General features: G+C 42.5%; 2 protein-coding genes across 5 annotated transcripts in view; one reads left to right on the plus strand and one right to left on the minus strand.

Moving 5' to 3' along the window:
* Nucleotides 1-616: 616 nt before the first annotated feature.
* Nucleotides 617-8,283, minus strand: LOC121932758 (translational activator of cytochrome c oxidase 1). Of its 3 annotated transcripts, none has more exons than XM_042471719.1 (6): nucleotides 8,128-8,283; nucleotides 6,814-7,067; nucleotides 5,492-5,598; nucleotides 3,948-4,078; nucleotides 2,790-2,967; nucleotides 617-1,696 (listed from the first exon to the last, which is right to left on the minus strand). In XM_042471719.1, exons 2-6 carry the CDS (start codon nucleotides 7,028-7,030, stop codon nucleotides 1,496-1,498), a joined length of 834 nt encoding a protein of 277 aa, XP_042327653.1. In that variant the 5' UTR covers nucleotides 7,031-7,067; nucleotides 8,128-8,283; the 3' UTR covers nucleotides 617-1,495. The 3 variants fall into 3 exon arrangements, with proteins under 3 accessions (XP_042327653.1, XP_042327654.1, XP_042327656.1); XM_042471720.1 differs by having other exon boundaries at nucleotides 6,814-7,096; nucleotides 8,128-8,280; XM_042471722.1 differs by lacking the exon at nucleotides 8,128-8,283 and having other exon boundaries at nucleotides 6,779-6,883.
* A 3,630-nt stretch (nucleotides 8,284-11,913) lies between these two features.
* LOC121932717 (zinc finger protein 135-like) overlaps nucleotides 11,914-16,634 on the plus strand; it is a 13,204-nt gene continuing 8,483 nt past the window's right edge. The window contains exons 1-2 of one of the 2 annotated variants that reach the window (XM_042471638.1): nucleotides 11,914-12,037; nucleotides 13,580-15,507. In XM_042471638.1, the coding sequence (XP_042327572.1) occupies nucleotides 14,647-15,507 (861 nt within the window). In that variant the 5' untranslated portion in view covers nucleotides 11,914-12,037; nucleotides 13,580-14,646. The remainder of the gene's footprint in view (nucleotides 12,038-13,579; nucleotides 15,508-16,634) is intronic. The other variant, XM_042471639.1, reaches the window with a different exon arrangement.

A 16,634-nucleotide genomic window follows, 5' to 3' on the forward strand; every position in this document is an offset into this window, starting at 1 on the left:
CAATAAAAATCTTAACACTATAGAAGGGTGTCCTCAGATCACTTCTGCTACACTTATCATAGAATCATAGAGTTGGAAGAGACCACTAGGGCCATCCAGTCCAACCCCCTGCCATGCAGGAAATCCAAATCAAAGCATCCCTGACAGATGGCCATCCAGCCTCTGTTTAAAGACCTCCAAGGAAGGAGACTCTATCACCCTCCGAGGGAGTGCATTCCACTGTCGAACAGCCCTTACTGTCAGGAAGTTCCTCCTAATGTTCAGGTGGAATCTCTTTTCCTGTAGCTTGCATCCATTGTTCCGGGTCCTGTTTTCTGGAGCAGCAGAAGTTATGTCAACTTCTTTCTTGGTGTGTACATTTCACAATATATGAAGCAATCTTCTGACAACAGACTGAATGTTATCAAAGGTTATCACTTGTGGAGTTTATTGGCCAGTGCCCCATATCCTCAGAAAGTGGAGAAACAAGCTACTACTTCCACTGGCCAGTCTGGTTTCCAAAAGAGGGGGTACGATATTCAATAGCCAGAGCACCATGAGCTCAGGAACAGCACTCAGTTCATTTGCTATTCCTGAGCTAGTGCAGAGTTGGTAATAAGACTGAACGGCCACTGGCATTGATGCACAGATTTTATTCCACTAGAGGACACTACAGCTTCAACAAAAGGATGGGGGTTAGGCAGAACATTTTCAAGTTCTGGTTTTAGATCAGGGAAGGCAACTCTGGAAGGCTAGGCAACTGCATTGGGCTCCCAGGAGACCTTGGAGGGCTGCAACACCACCCATCTATACTGGTGTGGGAAGGAGGGTTTTAAAATTTTGTTTGTCTCCAAACCCCTTCTAGTGGCTTTGGAAGCATTTTTGTCGTGTTTTTAGGCTCAAAAAGAGGCTTTTTAAACAACAGAGTGTAAATGGAAGTCACTTCCTTGTCACTTCTTGTTTCAGAAAAATGCTTTCTAGAAAAATGCTTTCCTCTCCTGGTTTTAACTTGGCCATTGGGGGAACAAAAACATGGTGAAAACGCCTCCACACTTTCTAGAAAGCATTTAGGTATTTAAAAAATATATTTTTGACTGTTTCAGGGACCACAAAAACAGCTCTGTGGGGCTGCACATGGCCAGTGGGCTGCACTTTGTCCATCTTGGTAAACACTCATTGATGTTTGTCAGTGTACAAAAAGGCTGGATTCCCAAATTCTATCTAGCATGTTTTGCCAGCATCCACAACTGTTTCACAAACCATTCCTTTCTGTACACCAGGTCAGCCAGTCTTCAGGTCAGGTACTGTGAGAAGGGAACCCAGAAAAAGTGAGGTGAAACTTCAAAAACATGTTAAGTAACCCTCACTCATGGCTGCCAATCAATCAGTTAGAAAAGTCATCCCAGGTTTGTCCTCCTTTAAAGGTCAAACAAAAAGTAACCCAAGACTCCATCAACAAGTCTTTGGCAGCTCCCATTCAGAGGCAAAGAGATACTACCAAGGAAGGCTTGTAAATCTAGACAATGTTGTCATACACTCGGACAACATCCAGACAGTCTCGGAGTGCCTCTAGCAGCTGTGACGTCCGCTCCATCTCTTCATCAGTAAGCTGAGTGTTAACAGTTGGGATAAATTCAAGGCTGGCTGAGATTGAAGACAGGCCCAGCAACTCGAGTTTTTCACGGACCTGGCGCAAAGTGGGCACTGCACAGATAAACTGGAGGGGGGAAAGCAAAGAAGAAAAATCAGGCAGGAATCCTTAAGAGCTTTGAACATAAGCAAGGAAGCGTTTCATCCAAGAATGAACAGTTTAAGATTCCTAGTGCTGATGCAGAATGGCAGAAATATATCTTGGACACAGGAAGAGGAGTCTAATGTATTGGTAGAGACTTGAGAATTTTGGGATACTTTTAGCAATGGAGGGATGTGAGGACAGTAGAGGATATGAGTAGGAGGATCTCATAAGTGAAAGCAAAATACACTTCTCCATGCTAAAATATAGAGTGGAGTCCATCTAGGACAGTTTTCTCCGTGTCCAAAATAGCCAAATTATGCAACTGGAGCCCCAGATTCTGCTATCGGCACTGCTGATGTTATGTGCCTTTGTGTCAACTTCAACTTCAACTTATGGATTTTCTTGACAAGGTTTATTTTACCATTGCCTTCCTCTAAGGCTGAGAGTGTGTGACTTGCTCACAGTTTCCCAGTGGGTTTCCATGGCTGAGCAGGGATTCAAACTGTGGTCTCTCAGAGTCCTACTCCAAGACTCAAACCACTCTCAGAACAAACATATATTAAGTCAATTAAGTATAGCCAGATCAGATGAGGACATTCACATTTCTGTTTATAATACTGATAATACATGTGAAATCTCAGTATCCGAAGGGACAGACTATCTTCACCTGGCTTCCTGAGGATGTGTCAGACAACAAAGCCATCACCCCAGCATGCAGCCTGAGATAATGGGAGTTGTAGTGTGACATATCTGAAGGCCACCAAGTTTGAGAAGGGCTATGAAAGGGCATTGGTGCCCTTCCCTCTGATTACAGAAGCAATGCAAACTTGCTTTAAAAATGAGTGCAAAACTCAGGATGTGGAATTCTACATTTCTATGGCAATCTCACAGAATATTCTTACAGATCAGAAGCGTTAAAAGGGAGCTGCTTGGAAAGATGCATTGCTGTTTCAATAGGGGAAAGTTACATTGAAAAGCCATTGATCCTGGGAAAGTCCAAACATGGTAAGGAATATAGTCATATCAAAAGCATGTCCTTCTCCTTCTTATATTTTCAACCTAACTCACACCTCACCTTTAATATCATCTTCCCTTCTTCATCCTCTTCCTCCTGGACATCTTCTGCTCCAGCTTCAATAGCCAACTCGAGGGCCTGATCCAGACTGACTGGACTGCTGGACCGATCTTCCTTGCTCACAGTCACAACCCCCTTCTTCTCAAAACTGTGCCGAGCCCCATCAGCAAACATGCCTCTGCAGGGAACCAAGCAGGAAGGCCACAGCGTGAAATCTAAGCAAACAATGAACTGGAAGTTCTTGCTCCTCCAATCCAGAGCTTGTACAAGTTACTTTGGATAACAACCTCAAACACCAGCTGCAATCTCCCAGCCTATTTCATCTCACACTGTTGTTCTGGCACTTGCTGTAGTTCCTGTCCTTCCCAATAATTTGTTCAGTGCCAAGCACTAAGCCACATTACGGCTACACCGTAAGTTTTACTGGTGGTAGATGATGCAGCAAATGGTATGCAGCAGAGAAGTATTTTAGCCTTTTTGCTGATGAAATACATTATTATTATTATTATTATTATTACTAATATCTTGCTCTTTCCCAAAACCGGGACCCATAGTAGCTCACAATATTATAAGAACAGTACAATTAAAAGTATACAAAAGTGATACATTAAAATAGAATTAAAATATTACAATATTAAAATAGATTGCTTGTTAAAAGACTAAAATACAATATCCTTCTTACAGCCAGAGGCAGTACTGGGTCTCTAAACAAATAGTCCTATTTATACTATTCCTGATCAGTGATCAAATTCCCCATTACTGGGCATATGGGGGCCCTGGACTTATGTGTACCCTGCCCACGTAAGGCTGATGGAAGATGAATTCCTGAGGATTATACAGTGTAAAACCAAGCAGAGAAAATCAAAGGTGAAAGTATGACCCATCTCTCCTTTCCTTCATTAGCAAGGAGAACTGTGTCAAGCAGTAACAGAGGAAAATTCACTCTTCCAGTCCTTTTTCAACCTTCTTATCTTTTCCCAGACACAAGCTACCAAGCTAATGCAAAAACAAAACAAAACAACAACAACAAAACCCAAACAAGATCACTAACACAAATTCATACTTTCTGTAGCATCAGACAGCTGTGAACATTTGGCCATGATGCCAACAAGGACCCTAATACCCATCTGCCTGCTGACAGAGGTCCAACTCACTAACCCGTGTTGGCTCAAAAGACGGCGGATTTCTTGGAAGGACCTCTTGGCATTGTCTGTCAGTATCTCGATAAGCAGGGAGGAACCACCAGGGCCTCGTGCTTCATAGAGCAGGTATGAGGACTTGGCTTTATCCTATTCAAACAATGAAAAACATGAGTAAATTGTACCATTTAGAGACCCCATCATTTAAATCAGACCCATGAGCAGCCTCCCAAGTCCCTCTAGTTTTCCTCCTCCCAAAATAAAGTTCTGGAAAGGAAATCTTATTTCCAGTCCCAGAACCACAATTTTGTCATTTATATTTACAGTCACAAATCACATTTTTGTTTAGAGAATGAGTGGAAATGGTTATCTAGATGTTGTTGGACTGCAAATCCCAGCAGTCTTAGCTATTACAACAAATGGCAATGAATACTGAGAATTCTAGTTCATCTACATCTGGAAGGTTGCATGATTCCCTGGTCTAGACAACACAAGAATAGTTAACAAAGCCTCTGACAAGCAGACCGTTTTACAAATAGCCCCACCTCCTTTTCATCCTCAGTCTATGCCTATCTTGAAGGATTTTTTTTAGAAGTATCTGCACTGAGAAGATGGTGAAGGAAGGCTGAGAAACACAGACTTTCAGTGCTGGATTCCAGCAATCTATCTGCAGTAAACAAGGCAATAAAGCTTATGTTAGGAAAAAGTAGGATTCTGCTTCTGGCCACTCCTATAGCTGTGTGTGCCTGCCTACAACAGGCAAGGTAAGAAGGAGCTAACTCCAAAATCCCTAAGCATGTGTGAACAGTAAAACAGAGAAGAGAGGGGAGCAGATAAGCCTGCCTCACCAGCTAACTCCAACATGCTTTTAAAAAGAGCACAGATCTTACGTTTGGCCACGAAAATGGAGAAACATGGAAGCTGGTGAAAGAAAAGAAAAAATCATCCCTGGATGTATTTTGGAAGAAGACGTCAAATGGTCTTTAAAAGGTTTAACAAGTTCTTGTTGACTTATGCAAAGCTTACCTGACCTAGGTGCTTCATTTCCTATGTGCATACTGTTGGTTTTAAATAAAACATTTGCACTTCTTTTCAACTGCTCTTATTAACTGTGGTATAGGAATCTGTCCCCATTATTTCTATGTTACTTTTTCCTACAGTAATGCCTAATAACATATATATTTATTTCTATAATGGAGGTATACTTGTACAGTATATGCATTTTACACCACAGTGTAAAAATTTACCCCACAGTGTTCTGTGGATATGGGTCAGTGCTGTTGCTACATATATAACCCACCCAGCCTTTGCTGGCTTAAGGACACAAAGGTGGAGAGCAAGTCACAACAGAACAATTTCCCTGTAGATGCTGTATGGGACTATAACACCAATCAGCTCTCATCAGGATAGTTAATGGGAAGGGTTGCAATTCAACAGCATCTGGACGGCCACAGATGCATTTCTTGCCCCAGTTAATCTCTCTTCTCCAAAATGCATTTCATGCACAAAGACAGTGATGGTGGCCACATCTGTGTACCAGACTCAAAGATATGAGGAACATACCCCACCAGTGATTGCTGCTTCAATGGAAGATTTTGGCATACTTTTGCTCCGACACTGTTCAATAACGTTGGCTAAATTACTGTTCAATTCTGGATTGGGGCCTCCTTCTGCCAAAGACATTTGAGAACATGAGAGATAATATATTAATTATCATCATCGCTGCATGATTACTACATCATCATCATCATTATTATTATCATCTTGCCCTTTGCTTTGAGCAGCAAAATGTCTTGAGTTGCACCTGGAGATCATCTTCCTCACCTCTGCCATTTAAGGTATGGGAGGAAAGCTGATTTTTAAATGGTGAATTTAAATGTTGAATTTTAAATGTGGACTATTTTAAAACTTGTGTGTGTCTTATTTGTCCTTTCAAACTGGACTTATCTGTACCCTGCCCTGGACTTATGAATTACTGTATTTTAATCAATTTTGTTCATTGTTGATTTGCTGCTGTTCCCGTTTCAACCTGTGAGGAGAAATAATGATAATAATAGTATTATTTCTTACCTGCCTCTCCCCATGGATCAAGGCAGAGAACAACAAATCAACACTGAACAACAGTGATTAAAACACATTAATAATAATAATTCTTACCCATCTTTCCCCATGGATCGAGGTGAAGAACAATAAATAGGTGAAGAACAATAAATCAGCAATAAACAACATTTAAAAAACATGTTAATAATAATAATAATTGTTATTGTTATTATTATCAATGTGTATTAATCAATGTTACTCATTTCTGATTTGTTGTTGTTTTCTGCCTCGATATAATAATAATACCTACCTGGCTCTCTCCATGGATTGAGGCAGAGAACAACAGATCAGAAATGAGTAACATTGATTAAAATGCATTAACAATAATAATAATAATAATAGGTGTTGTTTTTTAATTGATGTTGTTCATTGTTGATTTGTTGTTGTTGTTGTTGTTAGGGACTACAGTGATTAGCAGCAGAGACCTTGCCTGGTCATGGGCCTTTTTCTTCAGGTCTACCGTCTACACAAATATAGAACATCAGATTTGTTCATTACAACACGGTTGGGACTCCTTTGGCCTCCCAGATGTTTCTAATTATAGTCTATACACAACCCTTGTTGTTGCTGTTGTTGTTGTTGTATGCAAACCTATTTTTGTTTAAATTTGGGAAGGTTTGTTGAGCAAGGGTTTACTATTGCTTTCCTCTGAGGCTGAGAGAAAATGACTTGCCCAGGGTCAACCCCTAACCACCAGCTTTTTCCCTCACTGGCTGGCAGCTTCTGGAGGCACACAATTTCTTCACTCACCTCTCACAATAACAATGCAAATGCTGCCACTGTACCTTTGACTGCCAGTCGGATCATCATGGTGAGCTTTTGGAAAAGGCGGGACCGAGCAGTGTCTTTTGGGCCTTTCACATGTTTGACCTTAGACCATTTGTTGTGTCCGGCGAATGCAGCGCAGGAAGCATGGATGGTGCGACTGGGGTTGTCCAGGAGCGTAAAAAGATGTTGCCGGAACAAGACATTTGCTCTTGTGAGAGTGATGCCCGCTGACATGTCTCAGGTGCGAGAAGAAGTCTCCTTGGGGCTCAATCTTCAAATAAAACATAAGCAAAATGGCTACTGTGAAATTGGAAAAAAAAATACATTTATACACATTTATAATATATTTACTTGGTGTATATTTATTTATACCTGGCCTTTTCCCCAATAACGGGGCTCAAGCTGGTTTACAACTTATTAAAAGCAATGCAAATGAACATCTATACACAAACATCAGTTTTAAAAAAGGATAAATTATATATATATATATATATATATATAAAAACAGTGGTTCAAACTTTGGGCTACGGCTCTGGAGACCAGGGTTTGAATCCCAGCTCAGCCTCAGAGGATAGCAGTGGCAAACCCTCTCTGATTAAAACTTGCCAAGAAAACCCGATGATAGGTTCCCCTTGGGGTCATAGAAACCCACTGGGTGACCTTTTGCGAGTCACACTCTCTCAGCCTCAGAGGATAGCAATGGCAAACCCCTTCTGATGAAGCCTGCCAAGAAAACCCTAGCCTAGGATAAGTTCCACTTATAATCATGGAAACCCACTGAGGGGCCTTAGGCAAGTCACACTCTCTCAGCCTCTAAGGATGGCAAAGGAAACCCTCTTTGATGAAACCTGCCAAGAAAACCCTATTACTGTATAAGTTCCTCTTAGGGTCATGGAAACCCACTGGGTGACCTTAGGAAGTCACACTCTCTCAGTCTTAGAGGATAGCAATGACAAACCCCCTTCTGATTAAGCCTGCCAAGAAAACCCTATGAATGGGTCTCCATAAATTGGAAAGGACCTGAAGGCACACAGCAACAACAACAACACCTTCATAAGTCCTCAAGCAAGTTTGCAGTGGCCCCCAAACTGTGCCCTTTAAGAGCTTTTGGACTTCATCTCCCAGAAGCCTCAGCCACGTTGGCCAATAGCCTGGGATTCTGGGAGCTGAAGTCCAAAATCCCTTAAAGAGGACAGTTTGGGGGACCATTGAATTAGAGGGCAGGAAAGGGAAGACACATCTCCCATTTGTGATCAAGTCCTGGGAGGCGACCCTAATTGTGAATGGGGAGGCTTCCCGCAACTGCTGCTCTTTTAAATGCATTGACCTACCTCCTAGCAGCGGAGTCGTCTCCCAGAGTTCCACAGACCTCTTCCCCTGGAGCTCCGCCCACGAGGGGCGGGGCCTAATCTGATTTAACGCTTTCATTTCCGCTTCTCCAAAGGTTGCCCATATAGTAGTTCCCCAGACTGTGCCCTAAGAGACTTTGGCCTTCAGCTCCCAGAAGCCTCAGTCATGTTGGCCAATAGCCTAGGATTCTGGGAGCTGTAGTCCTAAATCCCTTAAAGAACACGGTTTGGGGACCACTCTGCTAGTATAGTGTGGGTTTGGTCCAAAACACACTGCTGAAACAATCCAGTTTGAGATTAGCTGCCCTCAGAGCTCAGTGCCAGGGAAGCCATGGGAAATGTAGTTTATTGTGGCACCAGAACTCTCTGACAGAGAAGGCTAAATGTCTCACAAAACTACAGTTCCCAGAATTCTCTAGCATTGAGCCAAGGTAGTTAAAGCGACCTCAAACTGGATTACAGTGGTCCCTCCACATTCACTGGGGTTAAGGGTGAAGGATCCCTTTGAATGGGGGAAAGCTGCAAATAATAAAACACTATTCTTTTTATCTGAGGTAAAACCCCTCTAGGAATCCCCTGCGCAACTCTATGGTCAACATCTGCCATGATCATAGAATCAGGCTGGAGGACCTAGAAATGCCTAGAGAGGTGTTTTCTCTAGACACCTCTAGCTTCTCCAATACCACTCTATGGTCAACTTCTGGCAAGGGTTACGCTAGAGGACCTAGGATATAACCCCATTCTTCCCCAACTCTGGCTTTATTTCCTTGTTTACTGCAGACATGCTGCTGCACCTTCACATCACAGTCTGTACATCCTCTCAGTGTTGATGCTGCTAAAAAACATTCAGCTAGACTGAAAGTGAGGAAGAAAAGAGTGGCTGGGTGGGCGAAAAAAGACTTTGTAAAAAGAATCTTCTTTGTTGGAGGGTTTCTTAACTGAGGTATGTCTGTATATCATTTGCTAGGGAATAGGAGCCCGTGTGGCATAGTGGTTTGAGTGTTGCATTATGACCAGGGCTTGGCCATGAAACTCACCAAGTGACACTCTCAGCCTCAGGGGAAGGTAATGGCAAATCTCCTCAGAACAAATCTTGCCAAGCAAACCCCATGACAGGTTCACTTTATTTAGCATCACCAAAGTTGGAAATGACTTGAAGGCACACAACAATGAAGGGGACAGCACTGCTGCCCTCACATCAGGCTTTCCAGGGTCATTTTCCTAGCCACTGTGTGAACAGAATGCTACACTAGATAGGCCTTTGGTCTGATCTAACACGGCTCTTTTTGTGTTACAGTGGTACCTCGGGATACGAAATACCCAGGTTACGAATTTTTCGGGATACGAAAAAATGCCATTGGAAATAATTGTTCCGGGTTACGAATGTTTTTTCGGGTTACGAAAAAACTTCGGCGCTATTTTAAAAGGAACCGCGGCTTTTCCCCATTAGCGCCTATGGCAATTCGGCTTACGAAGGCTTTTCGGTTTACGAACGGTGCCGCGGAACGAATTAATTTCGTAACCCGAGGCACCACTGTATTTGTATCCACCGGGCTGTTTACAGCACTGCAAATGGTGAAATCAGAGGGAACTGAAATGCAAAAAATGCCAGCAGTGGCAACCGAGTTATGAACAGTGTTTATCATTTGTACAAATAATGAAAGAGGTGGTGGTTATAGTGTAGACACCCTGGCACTTGTGAGCTAATTAACACATATACACTTGTATATTTGAGAACTTCAAAGTGATTATAAATTATCTCCTGCCCTACATCCCTCTTGAAGGCAAAGAAACCCCTGCCGTCTCTCTAAACCAGCACTCTTCTCTCTTTAACTGCAGTCTGCAGAATGCCTGACACAAAGAGGTTCAGCAAGTGGATTTTTTCTAGCCAGCATGACAGGAAATGTGATATTATTCTCTACATCAGATTGCTACGCATGAAAGAAAAAACTTTAAAACCAAGAAAATAAAAGTATCAATTTGACTCCTAAATATTAGTTTTCTATCTTTCAACTACCAGGACAGAGTAGTTTTTGACAGCCTCTGCCCCAACTCTTGGACAGGAATTTATAGTTTCTGTGCCAGTCCAATGTCCCTAACATGATCCAACAGGAAGGTTTTTGTTTCCGAGCATGAAAAGGACTACAACTTCCAACATCCTGTGAGCCACAGTGGCTGGGAAATCTAGGCATTGTAGTCCAAAATGGACCTTAGCCAATGTTCAGTAACTAGGTGCTTTCCATCATCCTGGCCTTCTAGAAAACTTGCTTGAAAACTAGTTTTGCATAGAGGACAATTGAGAGCTCAGTTTCTGTTCCTTGTACTTTAAACAAAACCGGTCTAGACAGGCTTTGTGGGAAACATACACTTAATACTCATGGTTAATGACACACAGGTGCAGTTTTCTCTGTTTCAAGAGCTGAAATGAAAAGGAGGAGAGGAAGAAGGAGTTTGGGAAGATAAGAAGGGGTGAAAATCAGGGATAAGTTGATCAGAAAAAGACAACTGAGTACATAATAAAATGCAGTATATGTAATATTGCAGTAAATAAACCACATTAATTTATATATGAGTGTTTTTAGCTTTTGTTTTGTATTGGCCTACATTTTTCTTGAATGTCCTACATTTTGCGGTGCCTTTGTCCTCCATTGAGGTTAGGGCATCTGGTCACTCTGCTCTTGATGACCAATGGATTGAGAAGCACGGAATTTAATTTTTTAAAACTTTATTTTAATAGACAAAATCCATCACATAAAACATTTGTACATTAATAAGGATTATTTCCCATGTCTTTTTTCAGTATAATAAAGTCATTTTAAATAAATGTTGTTGTCTTTTCTTCTTTACTACCTTTACTCTAGTATGCAAAACAAAATTGTTCCCATTTGTGACTTCAATGTCTATAATGCATTTTTTTTTTCATTTTGTCTCTCAGTTTATAAATCGTATGTGTATGATGTATGAGAAGCAATGAATTTAAGAGTATGCAATGGGATCTTGCAGCACCTCTGAAACAAATACAGTTCCCAGGATGCCCTGGCATTGGGCCAGGGATGTTAAAGCAGTCTCAAAATGGATTACACTCCTCCCTCCACCTTTGCAGCTTTGACTTTTGTAGATTTGATTATTCACTGATTTTGTTAATATGTTCTCTCTAGGAATGTCTAGGTCCTCCAGCGCAACTCTATGGTCAACTTTAACCAAAAGGTGCACTGATGGCCTAGGGATTCCTAGAGAGAACACTCCACTAGGCCTTTTGAGTTCCTCCAATGTAACTCTATGGTCAAGGTCTGGCAGATGTTGACCACAGACTTGCCCTGGAGGACCTAGACTAGAGATTCCTAGAGAGGTGTTGTGTCAGGTAAAAACATAAGTGTTTCTGTTATTTGCGGTTTTTCCATATTCACAGGTGACCTGTGGCCCTAAGCCCAGCGAATGTGGAGGGAGGAGTGTAGTACTGTATCTGCTGCAGTGTGTTCTGGACTGGACCTGACTGTTGCGCATGCCCGAAACGCAAGGCAACCAGAGAGAGAGAGAGAGAGAAGCGGGTCTCAGTCACTGCGCATGCGTGAAAGGAAAGGAAAGGCAATGCAGAGAGAGAAAAGAGGAAGAGGACCTGCCTGTGAGGCATCTGGGGATTCACTGCGCATGCCTGAAATGCAAGGCAATGCAGAGAAGGGGTGGGGGCGGGGCCGTGTTTCTTGCGTCACTCAGAATGACAGCTCTGCTAGCCTATCGCATTCTCTATCTCCAGAGGCCTGCGATTGGGCCGTCGCCGCAGAACAGGCTCTGCCGGACTGAGCGCGTGGGATTGTGGGTAAAGGGCTGCGAGGGAGCCGTTAAAGTGGACGGATGACGGGAAGCTGCGGGAAAAGAGGTAGCTTGAGCCGTGGTAAGATGGATGCGAAGTCGGGGGTGGCTCTGAGAGGGACTCAAGGGGAAGGGAAGGCTTTGTGCGAGGGAGGAGGGCCAGCTCCTAATGAGGAAACGGGGGCTGCATCCACACTGGAGAAATAACCCGGTTTGACACCGCTTTAACTTGTTGTCTGGCTGAAGGCTATGGAATTCTGGGAGTTGGAGTCTGTGTAAGATGCAGTTGCCAGTCTCCTTGGCTTCTGTCCAAGGAGACAGAAGGTTAGTGAACCTTCTCCTTCGCCAGAGGCCACCGAATGTCTGGGGCCAAGTCTGGCCAAATAGAGCTCTCCAGCGTTGATGCTCTCAGGCTTAGGCCCTGGATTAAGGCGGTGGAGCTGGGAAGGTTGTAGGGCTGGAAGTGGCAGAGCAAAAGGAAGAGGCCTGCTATGTCTAGGCTGGCTCGGTTCGTAGCATGTCTGCTAGGCCTACATGACCAGCCCAGAGTGTGCGACAGCTTTCCTCCTACTCACAGGGTCTAAGGCTACAACCTGAGAGCTAAAATTAACATAGGGCCAGAACAGACAGGCCAAATAGAGCCGCTCCATGTCACTTTGGGGGTGTGCTGTCCCAATGATGCATGCGCCCTAAGAGGCCAGAAACTACCAAAGCCATGCTCCACTCCTAAGGACTGGAGCGCAGCTTCTGGCCTCTTCCAATGCATGTGTCATTTAAACAGCATACCTCCAAAGTGACCCAAAGCAGCTTTATTTTGCCCTGTCCGTTTGGGTCCATAGTCATTCCATAATGGTCAGTTGGTTCACTAAATGAGGCCCAGTGCTGAAACCCAGTCTTGGAACATCTGCTGTATCTCCTTAACTGCAAAGGGGTGCTGGGGACAATTGCCAGTTTTGGACAGGGGTCCATGCTGTTCCTCCAGCCTATGGCTTTCCTCTAGCCAACTGCCCTCTCATAAGAGGATTTAGATAAAGCTAAGATAAAAGGCCAGGACCAAGAGACTTTCCTGCCCAAGACAACGCAGCAAATGGCTCCCCATAGCAACCCAAGGAAAGGTACGGAGCACCCAAAACCAGGCGAGTTATTTTGGTACTTGGGGAAAGAACAGCCCATATACATCCCTGCCCTCTGAAGAACTTAACAATGTTCTGCTCTTCAGTCACACACCCAAGACAACACAACACAACACAACACACACACACTGCCTAAGGCAAATGCCTCACTGCCTAATTGTATGCTGGCATTGCGTCTGATGTTTAATTTTAAAACTTCCTCAATTTTCTGTATATTACATAAACAGTATCTAAAAATGACCCATCCCAGAACTAAACAGGGTTGTTCGCCTCACTTGCAAAAATGCTCCTAGAGTTACAGAAGACCCCAAACATCCTGCACTCAGTCTGTAAAACATCCTTCCAAGAAGAAAGAAATCCTATTATTTTCCAAGGCAGTCTGTCTCACAATCAGTTAGGAACGTCCTATTTGATGGTTCAATACATCCCACATTTTCTGTCTATTAAAACCCTTGCTTCCCCTGCCCTTGTTTTTTGTTTCCTTTCTCCAGGACTGCTCCATCTTCAAAGTTTAGACAAGATTTAGACAAGAACATTATCGGATCTCTTCACTTCCGCTTTTGTTGTAGAAGCATTTCCAGAGCTTGGAAACACTTCCTTAAAAATAAATTCATTACCTCTAATACGTTGAACTTTTCAGCAACAAATTTAAAATTTGTTCTTTTAATAATTAAACAACCAGGGTCTTGTTGTTATTTTTAAAGTACACAGGCCTGCAATAATTTTTTTTAATATTGTAGCTGTTTTTAAATGTATTTTTGGATGCTGAACTTGTAAAACACAATTGAAATGTCATACAGTTTTTTCACAAATTCAGTACTTTTATCAACTCAGTTGTTACTCAGCTTTGATGAAGTGTAGACGCTTATGCTCCAGTGCAATTTCTTTTAGTGCTTTTGAATAGATTTTTGTGTTTCATATCAATTAAGGTGTTCTGAAAGTCTGTTAGAAGACTTTAACCCCTTTCTTGCTCTTTGTAGGGCAATTATTTGCAGGATCATTTCATCCAATCGTATATTACAACATACAAACATCAAAGCAGGTTGTGAAAAACATGTATGTGATGGAGCAAATCTGAGGTCGTTCTTGGATTTAGAACTCCAAATTCCTATTAAAACCAGTATACATTTTTAAAAAGTATTTATGACCCTCAGTTACGCAGGCCTGTGTTATTGCATTTTATAGTGTTTACATTTGTTACTTTTTGAGCAGTAATTTTAGGTTTGGAGGTATTGGGGGCCCTTTTTAGTAATTTTCAGTGATTGTTAATGTACCACATAACGATTTCATTAATGATTACTGTCACACGTTAACTTTATAACATCTGAACACCAACAAATTTCTTTTCAATGAATTTCAATAAACAAGTTAACATTAACATGCAAGTGATACCACAAATATTTCCAAGCTCTGTGGATCTTGAATTCACTTTTGAATCGATCCTTTTCATGTTGGCCCAGATCATCTAGAACACAGCAGTTAGGTGCAGTCTAGTGGCTTCCTAAGAAAGAGACTTTAACATACCGCAAAATCCAAAGTTTGGAAAGGCTTTAAGAAAATGGCCATGGAGATGGAGACAAGATCACTATTGGCCAAATGGATTGAGATGGAGCCCACTCCAGAGGAGATAGACAGTTCTGTCAGATTGCCTGAGCTGCCTAACCTGGTGCAATGTGGGACCATAGAGGACCTGCTCCATGATATAGCACCCCAGCAGGCACATCCTGGGCCCACTCAGTGCTGGGAGGATGCTTGGAAGCAAGTACTAGAAGCACTGGACACCCAGTCTTTCCCATACACTCTAAGCAGTGAAAATCCAGAAAATGAAGGAGTTGACTGTCCTCAAAAGAGCTTAGAAGAAGCAGGTGCACTGGAGGAACTTGCCTTAGACCCCAGTTTCCCTGTAAAGGTCTCACCTACCTTGTCGGAAAACACGTGGATTCTTCAGTTCCAGCTGGGAGATGATATTGAATCCTGCTTAGAAGCCTTTGAACAGGCAGCCAATGCCCAACACTGGCCCAAGGAAGAATGGGTAGCCCAGCTGAAGCCTCATCTGAGCCCTAAAGCCTTCCTAGCCTGCAGGGACTTGGGGCTCAATGTGGCTTATGACTACGATGTGGTAAAGGCAAGCATCCTGCGTCACTATGGCATCACCACAGAGACTCAACGGCAGTGTTTCAGGCAGTATGGTTATCTGGAATCCAAGGGGCCCAGAGAAGCATGCCAGAAACTCCGGACACTTGCATGGCGCTGGCTGAAGCCGGAAAAGCATACCAAAGAGCAGATCCTGGAGCAATTCATTCTGGAGCAGTTTCTGGCCATTCTACCACAGGAAATGCAAAGGCGGGTGAGAGAATGCAGTCCAGAGACATGCAACCAGGCAGTGGATCTTGCTGAAGGTTTCCAACTAGGAACTGAGGTAAGAGAGGAAGGAAGGGCATGAGAGATTGTACTCCACACAGAAAATTGTTCCTTGTTTGTTTGACCTCCAGGTATGCCTTATATAAGCCTGTGCTGAAGGCAGGAATCATGTGGCTCTTAGAATATCCTTAATTCCTGCCTTGCCATATTGTCTGGCTATTTTTAAGCCATCGAACATTGGTTAAGCATTGGCTCTGTATCTGATACTCTTGAGGACTGTTAATTCATTCATTCTTAATAGTTTTCTTGAATATTGTGCTGCTTAGTTTATTTTGCCAATGATATGAATGAAGATTAAATGACAGGATTCATGTAACAGTACTGACCCAACCTGGACTTGCATTTTGCTGCCTTTGGAGGCTTTATAAATTGTTTCATTTGGCCAGGTTTGTTTTTTTATTATCCCTGTTTCTCTCATGTGTATGTCATGTTAACGATGGATCAATTTCATTTTTGCTCTCTTGTTTTTTGTTTGTTTGTTTTTGCTTCTGAAGCTTACATTCACGGTGTCCCATTTCCACATCAGTTGTTAATCTACACCACCACCACCCCAAAAAAAACCGTATGTGTTCTCATGCATATTTCCCTAATAGAGACCTTTTTGGAGAACTGCAATGTTACAATTTTGAAAAGTGCAATATCAAAGTACAGTAAAATTGTTTCAATATTGGTTCAGGAAGTAGGAATGATACTTATTTGCATTAAAATTTGAAACAAACTCTGCCATTCTTCACATTTTAGGAATACAGGGCTAAATCCGATTGTTAATCTGAGCTACATTAGCTCCACTGAATCAGTTGTTGAGTTGTCAATTGTCCCATTGATTCAGTCATTCTGTACTAGCTGGGACTAGCAATTGGTTTTAGTTTGTTGGACAGTACTATGTATGAAGTCAGACTGTTTGTCCATCTAGCTCTGTGTTGTGTAATCTGAATGGCACCAGGGTCCATTCATACTACACAGTTATAGCATTAATATTCCACTTTAATGGCTATGGTTCCATTTTATAAAATCCTGGGATTTGTAATCTGGTCCAGCCCCAAGGTGCTCTGGCTAAGAATTCTAAATGTTTGTCCCTAAACTGCACATCCCAAGATCAGTAGGACAGAGCCATAGCAGTTAAAA

The sequence above is a fragment of the Sceloporus undulatus genome, chromosome 6 (genome assembly GCF_019175285.1).
Source record: "Sceloporus undulatus isolate JIND9_A2432 ecotype Alabama chromosome 6, SceUnd_v1.1, whole genome shotgun sequence".
Lineage (NCBI taxonomy): Eukaryota > Metazoa > Chordata > Lepidosauria > Squamata > Phrynosomatidae > Sceloporus > Sceloporus undulatus.

Bases quoted from the DNA above. Each gene is read 5' to 3' on its own strand.
- LOC121932758 (XM_042471719.1), bottom strand. From the start codon at position 7,030: ATGTCAGCGGGCATCACTCTCACAAGAGCAAATGTCTTGTTCCGGCAA. The intron at 5,599-6,813 runs GTACAGTGGCAG...TGTCTTTGGCAG, and splicing joins GATCCGACTGGCAGTCAAAG to AAGGAGGCCCCAATCCAGAA. The intron at 4,079-5,491 runs GTATGTTCCTCA...TTGTTTGAATAG, and splicing joins AAGCAGCAATCACTGGTGGG to GATAAAGCCAAGTCCTCATA.